General features: G+C 34.2%; 1 protein-coding gene across 2 annotated transcripts; it reads left to right on the forward strand.

Annotated features, from left to right (window-relative positions):
- The first annotated feature begins 743 nt into the window (after positions 1–743).
- Positions 744–6,524, forward strand: LOC113688476 (uncharacterized). Of its 2 annotated transcripts, XR_011814271.1 has the most exons (6): positions 744–1,046; positions 2,028–2,170; positions 2,289–2,418; positions 2,677–2,868; positions 4,259–4,431; positions 6,086–6,280. XR_011814271.1 is itself a non-coding variant. In XM_027206294.2 (5 exons), the coding sequence occupies exons 1-5, from the start codon at positions 759–761 to the stop codon at positions 6,293–6,295; spliced, it is 963 nt and encodes a 320-aa protein (XP_027062095.2). In that variant the 5' UTR covers positions 744–758; the 3' UTR covers positions 6,296–6,524. The 2 variants fall into 2 exon arrangements, 1 of the variants encoding a protein (XP_027062095.2); XM_027206294.2 differs by lacking the exon at positions 4,259–4,431 and having other exon boundaries at positions 6,086–6,524.
- The last annotated feature ends 9,748 nt before the right edge of the window (positions 6,525–16,272 follow it).

Raw genomic sequence — 16,272 nt, forward strand, 5'->3', positions numbered from 1 at the left:
CCTTGAAACTTATATCCTTGTAACAATTTACCCCAATTCAAAAGAACAGCAATAAGCAAATGATTTTAGGAGTGATAAGATCATTTGATTCCAAAAGTACCCCTTGCCTATGATAATAGTTAATTTACTTATTCAATCTAACTTATTATTTCAATTACAGGGTCGTTATTACACATGATTAATAAAAAATTTTCATCATTTGCAACTAAAAAGTAACAACTTTCGAAATTTAACAAACGAAAAGTACTACTGTCCTTTTTTAATGCCAAATTTATTTTTCTAATGTAATCAAATTATGGTTAATTTAGTTTGTAAACAGCCCAATTATTTTTCATGTTTGAATCCTTTTATTCATCAAGTACATCATATATAACTCCTTTTATCTGTCAAATACATTAATAAAAAAACTGCACGTAGCATTAGTTCCCTTTTCATATAGCAAATACGTAGCATTAGTTCACTTTCATATAGCAAATTAGTTGTTTTTTAAATTTCAAATTATGGTCAATTTAATTAAAATGTTTTGATTGTTTTTCTCCACAAATATGCACAAAATATCTTAAGTTGTAAAGATAGCCGAGTCATTTTAACCCCAATGATGTGAGCATTGGGTCCCAAATTAATGATAGAGAAGGTAAGTGATTATTTTTAAAACTTTGGGGGAGAGAATTGAAATTATTAGACATATTAGGGTAGATTTCTAAAATTATCCAAAAATAAAAGGGTTAAAAAAGAAAGAAAATAAAATAAAAGGTTGAATGTCGGTTGTAAGAGGGTTAAACATCCCTATCAGTAGTGCTGATTCAGTGAAGTTTCTGGTTGATGCCATGATCTCAATTTCCTCTTACTACTGCTCAAGAATCTTCCCTAAAACTCTGCTCAACCTTAAAAATACCAAAAAACCTACTTCCCCATTGCCCTGCTCATCACTCCTAAAGCAACTACTCTCTCCATCGTCAACTCCTGTTCTTCAGGTTCGAGCAATGGCTGATTCTGCTGCTGTTTCTTCCCCTTTCAAGAAAATCCAAATTCAAAGGGATGACACTGTAAGTTTAATTTCTGATGCGTAATTAATTTTAAGGATTTTGATGAAATGCTTGGTGTGCTCTTTGTATATTCCTGTAATTTTTTGTGGGATTTGTGAAAGTGCTGAAAATGTTGATGACCCTGCAAGTTTGAATTTTGGTGCAGGATTGATTTTTAAGGTTTTGATGAAATTGCTTTATGGGCTTGTACTATAGTCTTGTAATTTTTTTTTGTGGGATTTGAGAAATGTCGATGAAAAGAATCATATGAAGCGTTAAAGCTGAAAAAGATTCTTGCTTTTTGCCTAAGCTAGAAAGATTCTTGATGCTTCTATTGTTCATATTTGATGAATTATTTGATTGTGGCAATTATTAAGATGTTTGAGGACAATATTATTATCTGTGTCAAAATTAGTTTTTGAAATACCAGCCAACAGATTAAAAGTGAAAAAAAAAGGTCCTCCATTTTGTTGTAAGCAATGTTGGAGAAAAGTTAAAATGGTTGTGCATAATCTTTCTTTTTGCAGTCAATTTTCTGGTATAATGGCTTAGGTCTAAATTGATGATATTGAGAAAATGCTTGAAGCTTTTATGAGAACTTTGTACTGAGTTTGTAGATATGATGTGAATGCTGCGGTCTTTTACTTAGCCAATGGCCATAGGCTCTTTCTTGGTCATATACATGGAGAATTTTACTAGTCCTGGCTTTCCTTGCTTTATCTAATCTAATGTCTGAACCCAATAAATGGCGGAAAATATGACCATGGCCCTCCCAACAGTTGACATGTTTAACTGCAGTTTTAAGCAGTTATTTTTATGGCATGCTAAATGTTCTAGTATATACTTATCATGGTTTGAGTTTGGAGACTGCTTCCTTGTGTAAAGAAGTGGAATAGAGTTCATGGTCATTGAGAGTTTATGTTGGTTTTTGTCTTTTTCATTTTTGTTATTCTTTTGGGTATAAACTGAAGTTCAGTGAGAGTGTTGTGGCTGCTTGGACAGACATTTGATGCTTATGTAGTGGGGAAAGAGGATGCTCCCGGGATTGTAGTTCTTCAAGAGTGGTGGGGAGTGGATTTTGAGATCAAGAACCATGCTCAGAAAATTTCTCAGTTTGATGGTGGCTATAAAGCACTTATACCTGAGTAAGATCCTTGATTAATCACAAGACTATGGCTGCACACGGTTTTGTTGGCTTTAAGAGTCACATATCCTTTTTTAGTTGGTTTACAAGTGTTTAATGACTTTCATTGTTTGATGTAGTTTATATCGCGGGAAGGTTGGTCTTGATGTTGCTGAAGCACAGCATCTGATGACAGGTCTTGACTGGCAAGGAGCTGTCAAGGACATTCAAGCTTCTGTTAACTGGCTCAAAGCAAATGGTTCAAAGAAGGTTTATTTGAACTTCTCTTATAGCTGATTAACCATTTTGCAGTGTCTCAAATGTTTCAATCAGCACATTATTGGAAAATACTACAAGTAAGAGGGGAAAGAAGACAATGTTAAATAAACAAAGAAAGCTTAATCAACCAATTTTTTGTTGTTAACACTGAGTTTTTCTTGCCAAATTTTAACTCATTGCCCTATGGTCAACAGCTAAAGCTCTTCTGCAGTTGTTTTTGGAATCTGATTGCTTTGCTTATCTGATTAGGCCGGTGTAACTGGATTCTGCATGGGTGGTGCCCTTAGCATTGCAAGTTCTGTGTTGGTCCCTGAGGTTGATGCAGTTGTAGCCTTTTATGGAGTTCCTCCACCATCACTTGCAGATCCTGCTCAAGCTAAGGCACCTGTGCAGGCTCATTTCGGTGAGCTTGACAATATGGTTGGGTTCTCGGATGCGAAGGTATTTTAACATTTTTTCTGCTGAAATATAGGTGGATTCTCTGTCTTGATTGAAATTTTTCATGCTGTTCTGTTCTACTGGCCTTGATCACTTAAATGTTTTAACAAAATTTAAGCTCAGCTGTCATCATGTTTTCTCATGCAAAGATCCATTAAATAGTTGGCACATAAATTCTAATCCCTCAGTGGTGATCTGAAAGACTAAATTTCTTGGAATGTGGATTCAGTGAATTATAAGGATTTTGTCCAGCTCTCTATTAACAATTGGTTTGTCAGTCTGCTGCTAAATTAAAATGGTAACTAACTCCATGTAGCCTGAAAGAGTTTCCAAAAAAGGTGGATATGAAATATGCACTTTAAAAAAATTCAGTATTTATGTGAACATTGTAATGCTTTGGGTTTTGCAGAGACAGTTATGGTTCTCTGCCTGGGTGTTGTCCTAACAAATATAAGATCACTAATGTCAAAGAAAATCTAACAATTAAACCATTGGCTTTACGAATGACTGCAGAAAAGATGTACGAATCAAAGCAGGAACATTGCCACTTAATTATGTGGAGTGCCTGCAGCTTCTTTGTTGCTGAAAACAACTCATTTCATTTACCTCTAAGGACATCCATATTCCATTCATGATTAACTTCCTGATTTTGTAGTTTTGCTTGCCCCCAACCACTCTGATACCCCTTCCAGTAAGTTGTCCCTGGTAGGCCACTATATTTATTTTTAGTTGTACACAATTGCTGGTTGCCTCAGTTAGATTTCTAATTCCTTACTGCTAGGGGTACGATTTATAGATTAAACTTTTAACAAGATTATGTCCTGAATATATGCAGATTTGAGGTTTCTAGTGATTCCTATGACAAAAGATAAGTGAGAAAAGATTTAAGAATCTTATTAGATGGAGCATCACAAGAGGAGTGGAGTACAGAAATATGGTTGGGAGGGAAAATCGAAAGATGTTTTAGGAATTAAATGATGCAAGGGAGAAAAGAAGTATGAATGTTCCCAAATTACTACAAAGAAATCCTCTTTTTCTTTCCCTAAACTAATGTTACAACTTTAGGAATATGTTACTGTTCCTGTTGATTTCGACTGAGAGAATTGGTGATGAAGTGAGTCCTGAAGTGCTAAGACTCTTTAGTTAAAATCTATAAGTAGTTCTTTAGTATTAGAAACTGTTTTAGGCAAATAACTAGCTTAAGTTGAACAACGCCTAATGTTGTTACTATCATTGATCATTGTTTTGTTTTACTTGGTGGTATTTTGTTTGTTGAGTACTGTTTTTCCTTTTTCTTTTGGGTGGTATTCCAGAATTACTGGATTCATACAGTATAAATTAATGTATGTGTTAGCATGTCTTTCGAAATATGACTCTCTAGTGATCCTATTAGGAAGAGAGTGACACTCAGATGAAACTATAGACAAGACACATGGTGGGGTCTGCTGAATGATCATTTTGTGAAGTTGCAGATTAACATCAGATAGAATATGGACTTCTTAACTTCAGATAAAAGTTGGAAGGTGCTCCTTACTGGTAAAGGCAATCTGGATAAGGTGTTAAGGAGTGAGTCTTTACGCTTCTATTGGAAATGATGTATGGAATTGTGTGTTCATTTCTTTCTGTCACGATTACTGGTTTTCTTTTGCATGTGTATTGTCTTTGCACAAGCTTACTCATTGTCTATATGAAGCTTTCATGGCCCTTCTTGTGAGCTTTCCAGTGTGATCAAATTTTGGAATTGAAATTGGGGAGTAATGTTGATTCGGTGAATGTTTATCTATAGCCATAGTACCCCAGGTTGAGGTGATAACCTTGGTATATAAGAACTTTGGCTTCCGAATGCGCCAAACTGGCAAATAATCAACCTACAAGCAGAAGGAAGATCTTGTTGAGGCTTGTCATCTGTTTCATAGGTGTGAATTTGGATTTGCAACCATTTAAGCCGTTGTACTTTGGTTGGCATCATTCAGGCATTTGTCTGCGATAGCCCTAAAGAACTTCAGGGTATAGCAGGATATAGCTTATTCAAAACTAAGATGGGAAGACATCTAGCATCCTTCATGAGCTGAATGTAGTAATGATCCTAGTTAAAGTTGGTAATATAGGAAACGAAGTTCATCTTCTAATTTTGTATCTGCAAAAGTTTAAGTAATGTTGAGCATCTTTCATGAGCTGAATTGAGGGCATGAATTTCATCTTCTAATTTTGTATCTGTGACATGTAATAGCAGTTTGTTTCGTGAAGAGACTATTATATTACTGAGCAGACACCTTTGGTGTGGAAATCTGATAATTGTTTTTAGAATCTTAATGAAGATTGGAGTAACTTGTAAGTTGGTTGGGATACATCTGGCAAGGTGGACTAGTGCACCATTTTTCCATTAACTTTTTGGGGGCTGCAGCAATTTGGAAGATAACTTAAAGGATTCTGGAATGGTAAATATAAAGGAAAATGAGTACTAAGAAATGTGATGCGGTATTTTTTTCAAGTGTTGTGCTAGATTGAGAGTTGAGAAGCTAATGTTTGTCTTTATTGGGCAGAAAGATGTGTGGACGCAACTGACTGGGAAGCTTGTGGTGGTGAACCTGTTACTGATTATTAGTTCAAGTCTAAGATTTGTACTTTGACATATTATTGTGGTTCCTTGTACAAAGAGATTTGCTTTCAAGGACGTGACCTCTTTGGCTCTTTTGGAGGAGGTACCTCCAGTGACACGGTTCAAATTTTATTAATACCATCCGATCGGTTAATGGTCGTTGATAAGTCTTGTGAAGTTTTGTAGGACAACACTCCTGGAATTAATAGCGGTGGCTGACTAAATTTGGTGCATTTTTTCACGTTTTAGGCTTCCTGAATCCTTAAGTTGCAATTGCTTTTTCATTAGTTTATAGCTCCAGTTATATTTCATTATCCATATAAGGTTTGTAAATGGCACGGTTGAGGGTCTTCAGGCACTTCTGAGAATTAAATAATGGTGTAGCCTTCAGTATTCTTAGAGCAATATGTAGCCTTGCACCACTTCTAAAATGATATAATAGAAGAAAGTTGCTTAAGTAGTTTGAATTGTAACTCCGTTGTGTATATTGTTGCCATCTGATTTGGAGTGTGTTTCTGTTTCTGTTTCTGCTGGCATCCAGTTCAATCACACATCTTGGGGCTTTGTGTGTTTTAGCATCTTTATCTCTAATAATTAAGCTATCCTATTTGCTCCTTTCAGACTGGGAAAGCATTGGAGGAGAAGCTAAAGGCGGCTGGAGTTCCACATGAGGTTTATATCTATCCTGGTGTTTCACATGCTTTTCTGAACACCTCTCCTGAGGGTGCCGAAAGGAGGAAGAGTATGGGACTGAATGATTCAGATGATGCCGCTGTTGAACTAGCATGGGCACGTTTTCGCCCATGGATGAGCAAATACTTGTCTTCCTAAGCAACTAATTTTCTTTTGTTTGCTGGTCCAGATAAAACCACAATCTAGTAAATGATGTGATAAAATTGGAAGGCCTGCAGTTTGTCTTCCCCTTAGTAAGTGGTGTGGTAACAATTTAAACTTTGTTTCTTAAATACAGTGCTGTGATGCGATCTTGTATTTTATCCTGCATGGAGAGTAGTAGTATTTCAAAATGATTGATCTATCTATTGCTATCTCTGCTTGAGCATTATAGTTGTTGCTTATAGAAAAATTTTATCACGGTTTGGACCAAAACTTGTTGGTCTTTGACCAATGAGAATGCTCCAAAATAAGATTGTGAAACTCATTAATTTCACATTGAACACAATCCATCCCTGTTTCTCCAATTGATTCGTATTTCATTGGTCAAAGATCAACTATATTGCCAGCTATAAGCCTTTGCCAAATGGTTGGTCTATATAATTTCTTTTTGATCATGAACTTGAGATGTTGCCTTGGGTTCTTGGTTACTTTTTTAAAGATTGACTGGAGAGATAGACTAACGTGCGGAGGTGCCTCAATCAACTGCCTTTGGCTGAAACTATTATTCCTTGACAAAGTTAGAAAAATCAATGTGGTCTGAGGTAACAGGTTTTGAATTTCTCTTGTAGTCTGTTTCAAAGTCATTATTAGTCCAATATGTCCTGATTGAAGTCGGCATACGGTGTTCGATGCCTGGCCCTGATGAGGTGGGATTTTGGACCTTTTGGTAAGAAGAAAATTGAATACACAGCTTGAAGAGACCAAAGGGAAATAGCTATATGGAAAAGAAATATATAGGAATTAGATGTATTATGTCTATTTCTGAAGGTTCATCTATTGCTAGCTATTCCAAAGACTTTTTCTTTTAGTTTTTAGTTGCTCACAAGTGTCCCTGGTCGATAGAACATTTCTTTTGATTTTGAGAAGCATTTATTGGAGATAGAAGATGAAGAGTTCTTTGGTTAATTATCCTAAGGGCATTTTGAATCTCCAGAACTCTTAACGGGTAAAACATCATCTTTTTTTATTATTATTATTTGGACTCAATAAGCATAACTTAGGAAGACTAGGGCAAATTTCTGATACATCCGTTTGGATTAGCTGTTGTTGGGAGTGTTTTTGAAAAATTTTACTGTAGCAGAGTTTTTAGAGGAGATTTTGGGATATTTTTAGAAAATATTTTGGAATATTTAAGAGTAGTAGAATTTGTTCACCTGAAAACTGGGATGGATTACAGGTGAAAACCAAGCAAAATTTGTTCACCTGGAAAGGCTGGGATAACTAATTTTGCTGAGTTCCATGGTGGATGGATTGGTTTTACACATAGGGGATCATAGTCCAGTGTGTTGAAAATCCATACATATTTTTTACTTTTATTTCCAGTCATAACATGCAAGTAAAAGAATAGATATATGGTACACTTTTCTGTTTCATTAATTTATTTTTTCTTTTTGGTCAAAATTGGTTCTTGCTGAAATTTTCTAAAGCACACAGAATGGACTTGACTTGCTTAAATGTGTGCTGGAAAGAATAGAGAATCTGTTAATTGGTCTTTGACCAAATATAGCTAAATAGAAAATATCCCACGTACAAAAAGGGTTGGGTGGGGGGTCCATTTTTTTGAAAGCTTTGATTGATGGGAAACTCATTAGCAATCCTCTTGATACGCTAACAAAATGTCGTCTCAATTTCTTGCTCATCTTCCATTTCCAGAAACTGTCAAAAATTTCTCTCTGCTGTTTTGACATTTTGCAAAATGGTTGCCATGACCGGATGCTTCAGAACTTTATCTTTAGCCTTTGTTTAAGGCAATTTAGATCTCACCCCTTTGTCACGCCTTTTCTTTGTATTTGGCACTCGTTTAGTACATGAAACTCATGATATCTGTTGTTTTTTTTTTTAATTGATCTTTGAATCCAAAATGCTCTGTTCTTGCTCAAATTTACATGTGAATTCAAAGAACTCACAAACTTTATTTGTTTTGAAAAAAAAAGGGTGGAAAAGAAACTATTTAAATAGAAAGCGCAATTCTTTTGTACTTATATATCAAGGTTTAGAGCGCTCATCAACTTACTAACTTGATCGGAACATTAATCACGTAACAATGAGATCTTTAGTTCAACTTTCAAACCTTCTTCTCTACATTCGAACAAAAAAAAAGGTTAAATTTTGAAATTACCGATCTAGATCGAATCACATTAGATGCGATTCAATTTGCGCAGCTCATTATTCCAACCGTATACAGTCTGGTTCCCTTAAATTTGGGGTACTATCTGTCCAAGTTGGCTACTTTCCGACCAGCTATTACACTTTTCCTTACTTTTGAATCTTTCGTCTCAGCGCTTAGATTGAAACGACTGGGTTTTATTGTCAAAGCTTCTACATGGTCTTGTTTGTGAAGAACAAATTTGGAATTCAATCCTTCTGAATAGACTGAATAAACCAACATGAACTTTCACATCGTAATATTCCCCGATTAAGATACTCCATAAATTGATAAAACCAGTAAAAAAATATGTAACAGTAAATATCTTTAAAAAAAAAAAAAGCCAGTGAATGTGTACTTTTAATCGTAGAAAACAGACGAAGTATTCCATCTTTATGAAAACAAGATGCAAAGACACAGCAGCTGAAAGCCTGAAACCGATCACCTTAATGAATTAGTAAGCGCAAATTAGCAGCTGCATGGTTCCTAGAGACCTAGATATGTGAAAGCCACCAAACCTATTTGATTATTAATACGTGTTTTTCAGGAACTAATATAACTTTTTTTTTAGCCCCTTTGATACCTTTTCACCCAAATTGCCAGATGGTCAAGATTCGAATTCTGAATCTGACAGTAGAACTAAAATATACCTCATTTTTTCGTTTCTTTGATTATATGTTGTAAGTCTAAATGTTGAGACTCCATTTTTAGAAAGAAGAGTAATTGTTGACAAGCAAAATCGTGTTATCACTACTAAGTTAATCGTTCTTCTCAATCATAACTAATTTAGAAATTGACAACTATAATACAGACAAACCTTTCTAGTTTAACCGCTTCTGATTCTCATTTTACCACTGTCCTACTTAATCACACATGTTACACTGTATGAATAACGTTTGATCAAGTAACAGTTGCATCAAAAGAGAACTGGTCTGATACCTTGAATTCTCAATCTAATAATGCCTAGGGGATTCAATCAGATGGAAAAGTATTTATGAATCATATGGTCCAGTTTGATGCCTTTTTGACTCGTTCACTCTAATTTCGAGTATGGTCCAAATTCCCTTTAAAGCAGCTTTTAATTGTAGTGGCCCTATTCTTTTGAAATTCCATGGACCTGTCTTTCTTTCCTTTACGAGTCCTAGTGCCTTAGAGTAGAAATAAGTAAATGCTATACCGACCCACAAGAGGAATTAGAGTTCTTCTGAAAGCTACTTCGAGATGATTTAGAATACGTTTCGGTCTTAATTTTCCTTTAATTATTTGAAGATAATTCATTTTTTTGTCCTTTCATTTTTGAGAGCCCAAAACCTATGTTGTGAAGATTCCATTTTATTGATTTGTTTTTTTAGTGTAAGTGAAAGTTTTTAAATTCAAGATCTCTCACTTATACTTCCTTCTCTAGTATCACCCAACCCATCCCTTGATAGTTAACAATAATGAAATGCAGCTTTTTTGGTCTTCCATTGAAAAGGTTGCTAGAGAGTAGGCAGTGTCAAAATTTAAACAAAAGACTTTTTCTTTTGCCTTTGGTTTTATTTTTCTTTATTTGACGCCATTTCACGTACGCTAACATTTTTATTTTAATTTTCTTAGTTTTTTTTGGACAAATTCAACTTCTAGGGGCGGCCTAACGGTAAAGGGAGGACTGTTAGAGTTTTCGCCACTATCAGATTCAGGGTGTTAATCCTGTGCATGGCAATTAGAGATAGGAAATGTGTGAGGAAGGGTGGGAGGGCAAAAAATAATTCAGTAAATTCTTGCTTATAATTACTTCCACTGAAAGGATAAAATTTCAAATTTCACAAAATTTTATCAAGTGATTTGAGGTTTCATTGGCACGTATCAAGTATAAATTGAGTATGCAAATCAACCGATATGGATATAAGCATACATGTATCTACTTGGTTTTCTTTTGCTTTTTTGGTAAGTGATATAGTTTTCTATAACTTTATCTTTTCTCCAGTTAATACGTTGCTTTGTCAGATTCACATCTTCTTGGAAAACAGTGATCACACAGGAGTGATGGATTAGTGATTTAAGTCAACTTCTGTGGTTAGCAATTAATTTTGGACATCTTGGAAGTTGAGATGTTCCCTAGATGAATTTATTTCTTACCAGAACATCAATTAGCACAATTGAATTGGCAGGAAGAAAGATGAGGAGAACTGAAATGGACTTGCAAACAGTTTTATGGACGTCTGAGTTTAGATATCCACAGATTTTGCTAATTTTATTACGTCTTCAACAACTTAATTGTTAAGTCAAAACTTAACAGAAACCGTGGTGCGCTCCACAAAAAACTGAGGTTGCATTATATTGAGCTAGTATAATACCTCCTTCGATTAATCTCATATGCATTGACAGGATAGACACCGTTAGTTTTGGATGAACGACAATTATGTAAAATTTAAATTTAAAACTCAACTTTTATACATGTCATAAATTTAATCATCATAGTGTATACATTATCAGTATCTATAAGATTTACTCTAATTTCGTAACCAATTTTATCTAGAGCCCTTGTTTAGAAATTGGATATTATCATGTCTCTATATATTGACATTTCATAGTTGCAGCCAATCAAGAAGTATAAGGACAAGATCTGCAAAACTATGATGAATGCTTGAGTTGAAGATTATGACTATTTTCAAATTTCTGTTTCACCTTAATTGAGGTTATATTCTTTATCAAGAGAAACGAAAGCAGAAGGGTAAATGGTAACTTTGCCTGCATTTTTTTTAATTCACAATAATAAAAGTATAAAGAGCAAACTCTAAGAAATGACGTTAATATTTTGCTTTTCGTGTGGAAAAAGATTAAGTTAAATTAAGGTGGTCCATCCTATCATTTATTGGATTAGGTGCACTCGCAAAACGTACTAAATGTTGGACCATTTCTTCAACCTGAAATTGATTAGATCAATATCTTTGGCATTGAGAAAGATCAGAGTTTAAAAGATGATGCACAAAGGAGAAAAAAAAAACAGATTTTATGTTCCTGATAAAGATGTTTGTTACCAATTCCTTAAATTTGTTTTGATAGAATTAAGTACCATTCTCATTTTTAATGTTGCTTTATATTCTTTGCCTCGAGTTGTCTTACCTTCACATTTTGTGAACCACTACAAGTTGACCTTAATTAAGTCTTGATGGTGTTGGTTTTTGACCAACCGTATTAGATATAGATGGAGTTTGAATCAATTTGTGAGCCCTAAAGATTTTTTTAGCACGATTACATCATTTAAGAGTTTGAATCTTAGTTCTATTGTCAGTACAATTAGAATAACAATGAAGTGCAACTATGAAGGCATACATTACAATTTCTTGCGTAGTTCTTCCTCCATTAGAAATAAAAAAAAAAAAAAAAGAGTAAAAGTAAAATCACCTAAGGCTGAGGAGGGTCGGTGAGAACAGACCAACCTAAGTTCGACCTGATTGGCCTGAAAAATTAGGGCGAGCAATATATAGTATTTAGTAGAGTGACTTCGGGCTTTAAATGAGACCTAATTTAATTGTGAGTTGAGATTTCATGAGTCGCTCAGAATAGAGTTCAAACTGAACATTTAAGTGTATGTATACTAATGTATTTTGTTTGATAATTATTTGAATTTAATGTATATAATGTGAAATATATATAATCATAAAACAACACAAATATTATATGCACATCACATGTAATTATGAATTTACCGTGAGTTTGGGTTTAGGCTCGAAGTTCTAATATGTTTTTCCATCAAGTATGAACCTTATACATTAAACTGAACTCGTTTGACAAGTGAGTTTTTTGAGTGTATGTCTAAAACTTTACTGTAACTTACTGTAGAAGTTGTAGAAAAAAAATTTTTAAGCGTGTAAATTTTTGAATATTTTGAAATATATAGTTTAAAATTTTTTTTGAGATTAGTGTAGTTAAAATTGTTAAAAAACTTGTAACAGATAAATTTGACCAAAAACTTACTTTGCCAAACGAGGAAGAGCAAGTCTGAAAATTCTACTCTATTTTGCCCAACCAAACTTAAACTTGTCACAAGTCAGTTCAAGAGAACCAATTGACAACCCTACGCATGCTTGTGATATCACGTTATTGTCCTGATTTGGATCCACATATGATTTAATACACAAAAATCTCAAAAGGATTGAACATATACTTCCCTCATCCTTAATCTACTTGGAGTAGGAGAGAGGAAAACTTGGAGGGACAAGTCTGCAGTTAGGTTGACAATGAATGATGGGATGGCCATTTTTTACACATGTTGACCAAAAGGGCGGTAGCCGCAGTAGGCAGCAGCAGTAGCTCGGGATCTGCACCGTGAAGTTCTTTTGGAAATTGTCTTTTTTGCATAAACTACTCATTTCTAGTTGTCATTGGTTAACTAGTCTCCAAACTGACTTTGAACCTTGAGAGAAACACATTTGAATTTATGGAGACAGTTTTGCATATTTCAATATTCTCACAAAGTACACATCCTACAAGGTCCCGTTTGGTCCTGTAATTCAGTGGTCAAGACTCAAGAATAAGCATACTCATGTTTGGCTGGCCAACTTGAAAATGGCTTTCGGAAGAATAGTTTTTGGATATCACCCATCACCTACGTGAAGTTTGAAGCCCTAATCGATCCAGGCTTTGTTTTGCTTTTCTTTTTTCTTCCATTTTGCTTAATTCTCAAATTCAAATTAGGAACTCTTCATTAAATTAGTGTTAAACATATTGAAACAAAGGATATCCAAGTACTTGCGTGTATGTGGAATCATCTTAAAGGGGAGTTCTTGAAGGATAAACTCAATAGTCCCAACTCTAAAAGTTGAAAAATTAGAACTTTTTTTTTCGACAAATTTGAGAATAGGGTTTTGAAATTTTGGGAAAAGTAGCTAGGGAGTCTGTTTGAATATTTTGCCAAAATCTAAATTCACCGTAACATTCTTTCTTCCCAAGTAAAAAGCACCATAAGATGGCTGTGGGGTTATGCAGGAGCAAATGAGTAAACCCCCACAAATTTATTTTCCCTACTTTCATTTGTTTATTTTTTTGGCTTGTCTCTTAGTCTCTTGGTAGATAAAATAAATGAATTGAGTAAACAAATTCTCAAATGTTTGAAAACGATGCATCAACTGGAGGAAGAAGTGTACACGTTGATATCTCATTTACAACATAGAAAATCATATCTATGTGAAAAGTATCTTTCTTCCTTCATGTTGTCCCCTAACTGTGCTGATATTATTAAACAAGACTGGTCCTTAGTTCAAGGGCCTGCAGTCTTCTTCTCTTTCTGAAGTCATTGAAGCCCCACATTCATTTTTTTTTTTTTCAATTTCCTATTGATTAGCTTTTCAATTCTTTCATGGTCCACCCTCTGTCCGGATTTTCAACATTTTTGATTAATTTATTCCGGTTTTTCCGTCTGCATTATCGTCATCAAAATCTCAGTCTTCTTCAACTTCATACTATATTATGCTCTTCCTAATGTCAATTATTTTAATTGGTTGTTAGCATGATAAATGAATTGGGCTCAAATAAAGTCATTAGGTTGCGTGCATTAGTGATGTATGATTGAGAATCAGCACCGTTTTGCTCTCCCAATTTAGTTGGAAACTTTAATTGACAACTAAGGCAGGAATACTTCAAGTCTATACAACTAACGTGATTCAATGTGAACGTTGAGGTAGTTTTGGAATGAGGAAGGAAGACGTGGAGTGTATAGACAGGGTACATAAAATAAAATCCTCATTATTGAAAATTGGGCACTTGAGCACGAATAAAGAATAGATATTATACTTAAAATCAAATTCTCATTTTAACACAAAATCAGTGATCTTTTTTTTTTTTTTCTTTTGGGAGGTATGTAATTTTTTTCCCAATATAAAACATAAAATTGGAACTTTTATCTGAATTTACTTGGAGTCTTTACCGCCATAGCATGATTGGAACACATTAAGAAAAGGCTCGTGCTATTTACATAAGAGAAAGAATTAATAGGGAACTTGAATGCCATAAATTCACTTGGAATTCTGCACATATGTGTAGTGTAGTTGGTATGCCAAGTCTCAATCTAGTAAGGGTGGAATTTCTATCGTTGTAATTACACATGAAACTTAATCTAGTTCCACGAAGTTGTTTTCACATCCATTACATCTCTTCTTCGCTTGCTTACATCTATTGATCTCATTCTATTTTTTACAATTATAATCTGCAATTTTTTCTTTGATTAGGCATGCCATATTGACATTCTAAATACTCAGTGTGGAAAGGAGTTCTTTTGGTCAAGAATAGGTTTGAGCATCCACAACATTAATTTTATTTTTGGTATCTCTTTCCCCTTCTATTTTTCTTTCCCACTATATAATCATTATCTGTAGGATTTTTTTTGGAAAAAAAGTAGTTTGTGTGTGTGTGTGTGTATAAATTCTAGTAGAGAAAAGATGGAATTTAAGAAAAGGGGAAAGGGATGAAAAATTTTAAATCTGAAACTTCTAATTCTTGAAATCTCAATTTGAACCACTAAATCAAGACTTCCTCAACAGTATGAAATATATTTGTACATATTGGTAACTTTGCTTTTTTTTTTTTTTTTTGGATGGCTATAGCTTGTTTTGACCCTAAACAAATTAACTATGGAAGGAAAAGCCAACAACAATGTGAAAGTAATCGCCAGAGTTTTCTGAATGTTCAAGTTATCAGCTATTGCAATCCAAATAAAAGAAATAAAAAGAACAAAAGTTTCAAGGCGTGATTTGCATGTTCTGAAGTTCAAGTCACACTTTGGTGGTTCAAACATATTCTCTTGTATCCATTCTTGAAAGGCATCTAAAACTTAATATTCAGTGACTAGAAAGTCAAGAAGACGAGTTAAAACCGTGGCTAGGCTGTTGACAACACTAAATGAGAAAATTCAACCAAAAAACCAAAATTTTCATGTCTTATGTTTTCCTTTCTTTCTTTGTGGAGTAAAGAATCCTATTGTGTTGAGAAGAAAAATAAAATGTAAAAGCTTGTTTGATGCGAATTCATGTCGGTATATCGCAAAGAAAAAAAAACATGGGAACATGTAATCTTCTCCTTTCTTGGTTGTTTAAAAAATTATGTAGTTCCAATCAGGTACAAAGATATGTGAAACTTGATTTTCTTGATTCTTAAGTCAAGAAAACGAGTTAAATCCGTGGCTAGGCTGTAGACAACCTTGCAAGAGAAAATCCAATGAAAAAAAATCCAAATTTATAATGCGTTATGTTTTCCTTTCTCTCTCTCTCTCTCTCTCTCTTTTAAGTTGGGGTTGGGGGATGAAAATAAGATTTTCTTTTTGTTAAGAAGAAAAGTAAAATGTAAAAGCTTCATGCCTGATTTTGAAGCTAGAATTCGGATCCCCTTCAAAAAAAAATAATAATAATAATAACAGAAAGACGGATTGTCAAAGACTGATTTTAATGGCTACGTATTGGAAATTAGATGAATTCTGATAGATTTTGCCCTTTACCTATTTCTTTTGCAATGATTTATCAATATTCCATAACATTTTAGTTTAATGTGAATCATGAAAGGAATATTTTCTCTCTCAAATACTTTTCTATAGACCTGATAAACATACCAAAATCTTAGACAGCAAAAGTGCATATGAAGACTCTGCAATATTTTCTTAATTAATTTCATTAAACAATTTTGTGCATGCGTGCACGTACCAAAAGTAAAAGGTACTTTAAATTCATCATTATGCGAGAAAGTCGGCAGGCAACAACAATTGCAAAACAAAAACACAGAAAATGGGATCATAATC

Source organism: Coffea arabica, chromosome 5e (genome assembly GCF_036785885.1).
Source record: "Coffea arabica cultivar ET-39 chromosome 5e, Coffea Arabica ET-39 HiFi, whole genome shotgun sequence".
Taxonomy (NCBI): domain Eukaryota; kingdom Viridiplantae; phylum Streptophyta; class Magnoliopsida; order Gentianales; family Rubiaceae; genus Coffea; species Coffea arabica.

Bases quoted from the DNA above. Each gene is read 5' to 3' on its own strand.
- LOC113688476 (XM_027206294.2), top strand. From the start codon at position 759: ATGTCGGTTGTAAGAGGGTTAAACATCCCTATCAGTAGTGCTGATTCA. The intron at 1,047-2,027 runs GTAAGTTTAATT...CTGCTTGGACAG, and splicing joins AAATTCAAAGGGATGACACT to ACATTTGATGCTTATGTAGT. The intron at 2,419-2,676 runs GTTTATTTGAAC...TTATCTGATTAG, and splicing joins AAGCAAATGGTTCAAAGAAG to GCCGGTGTAACTGGATTCTG.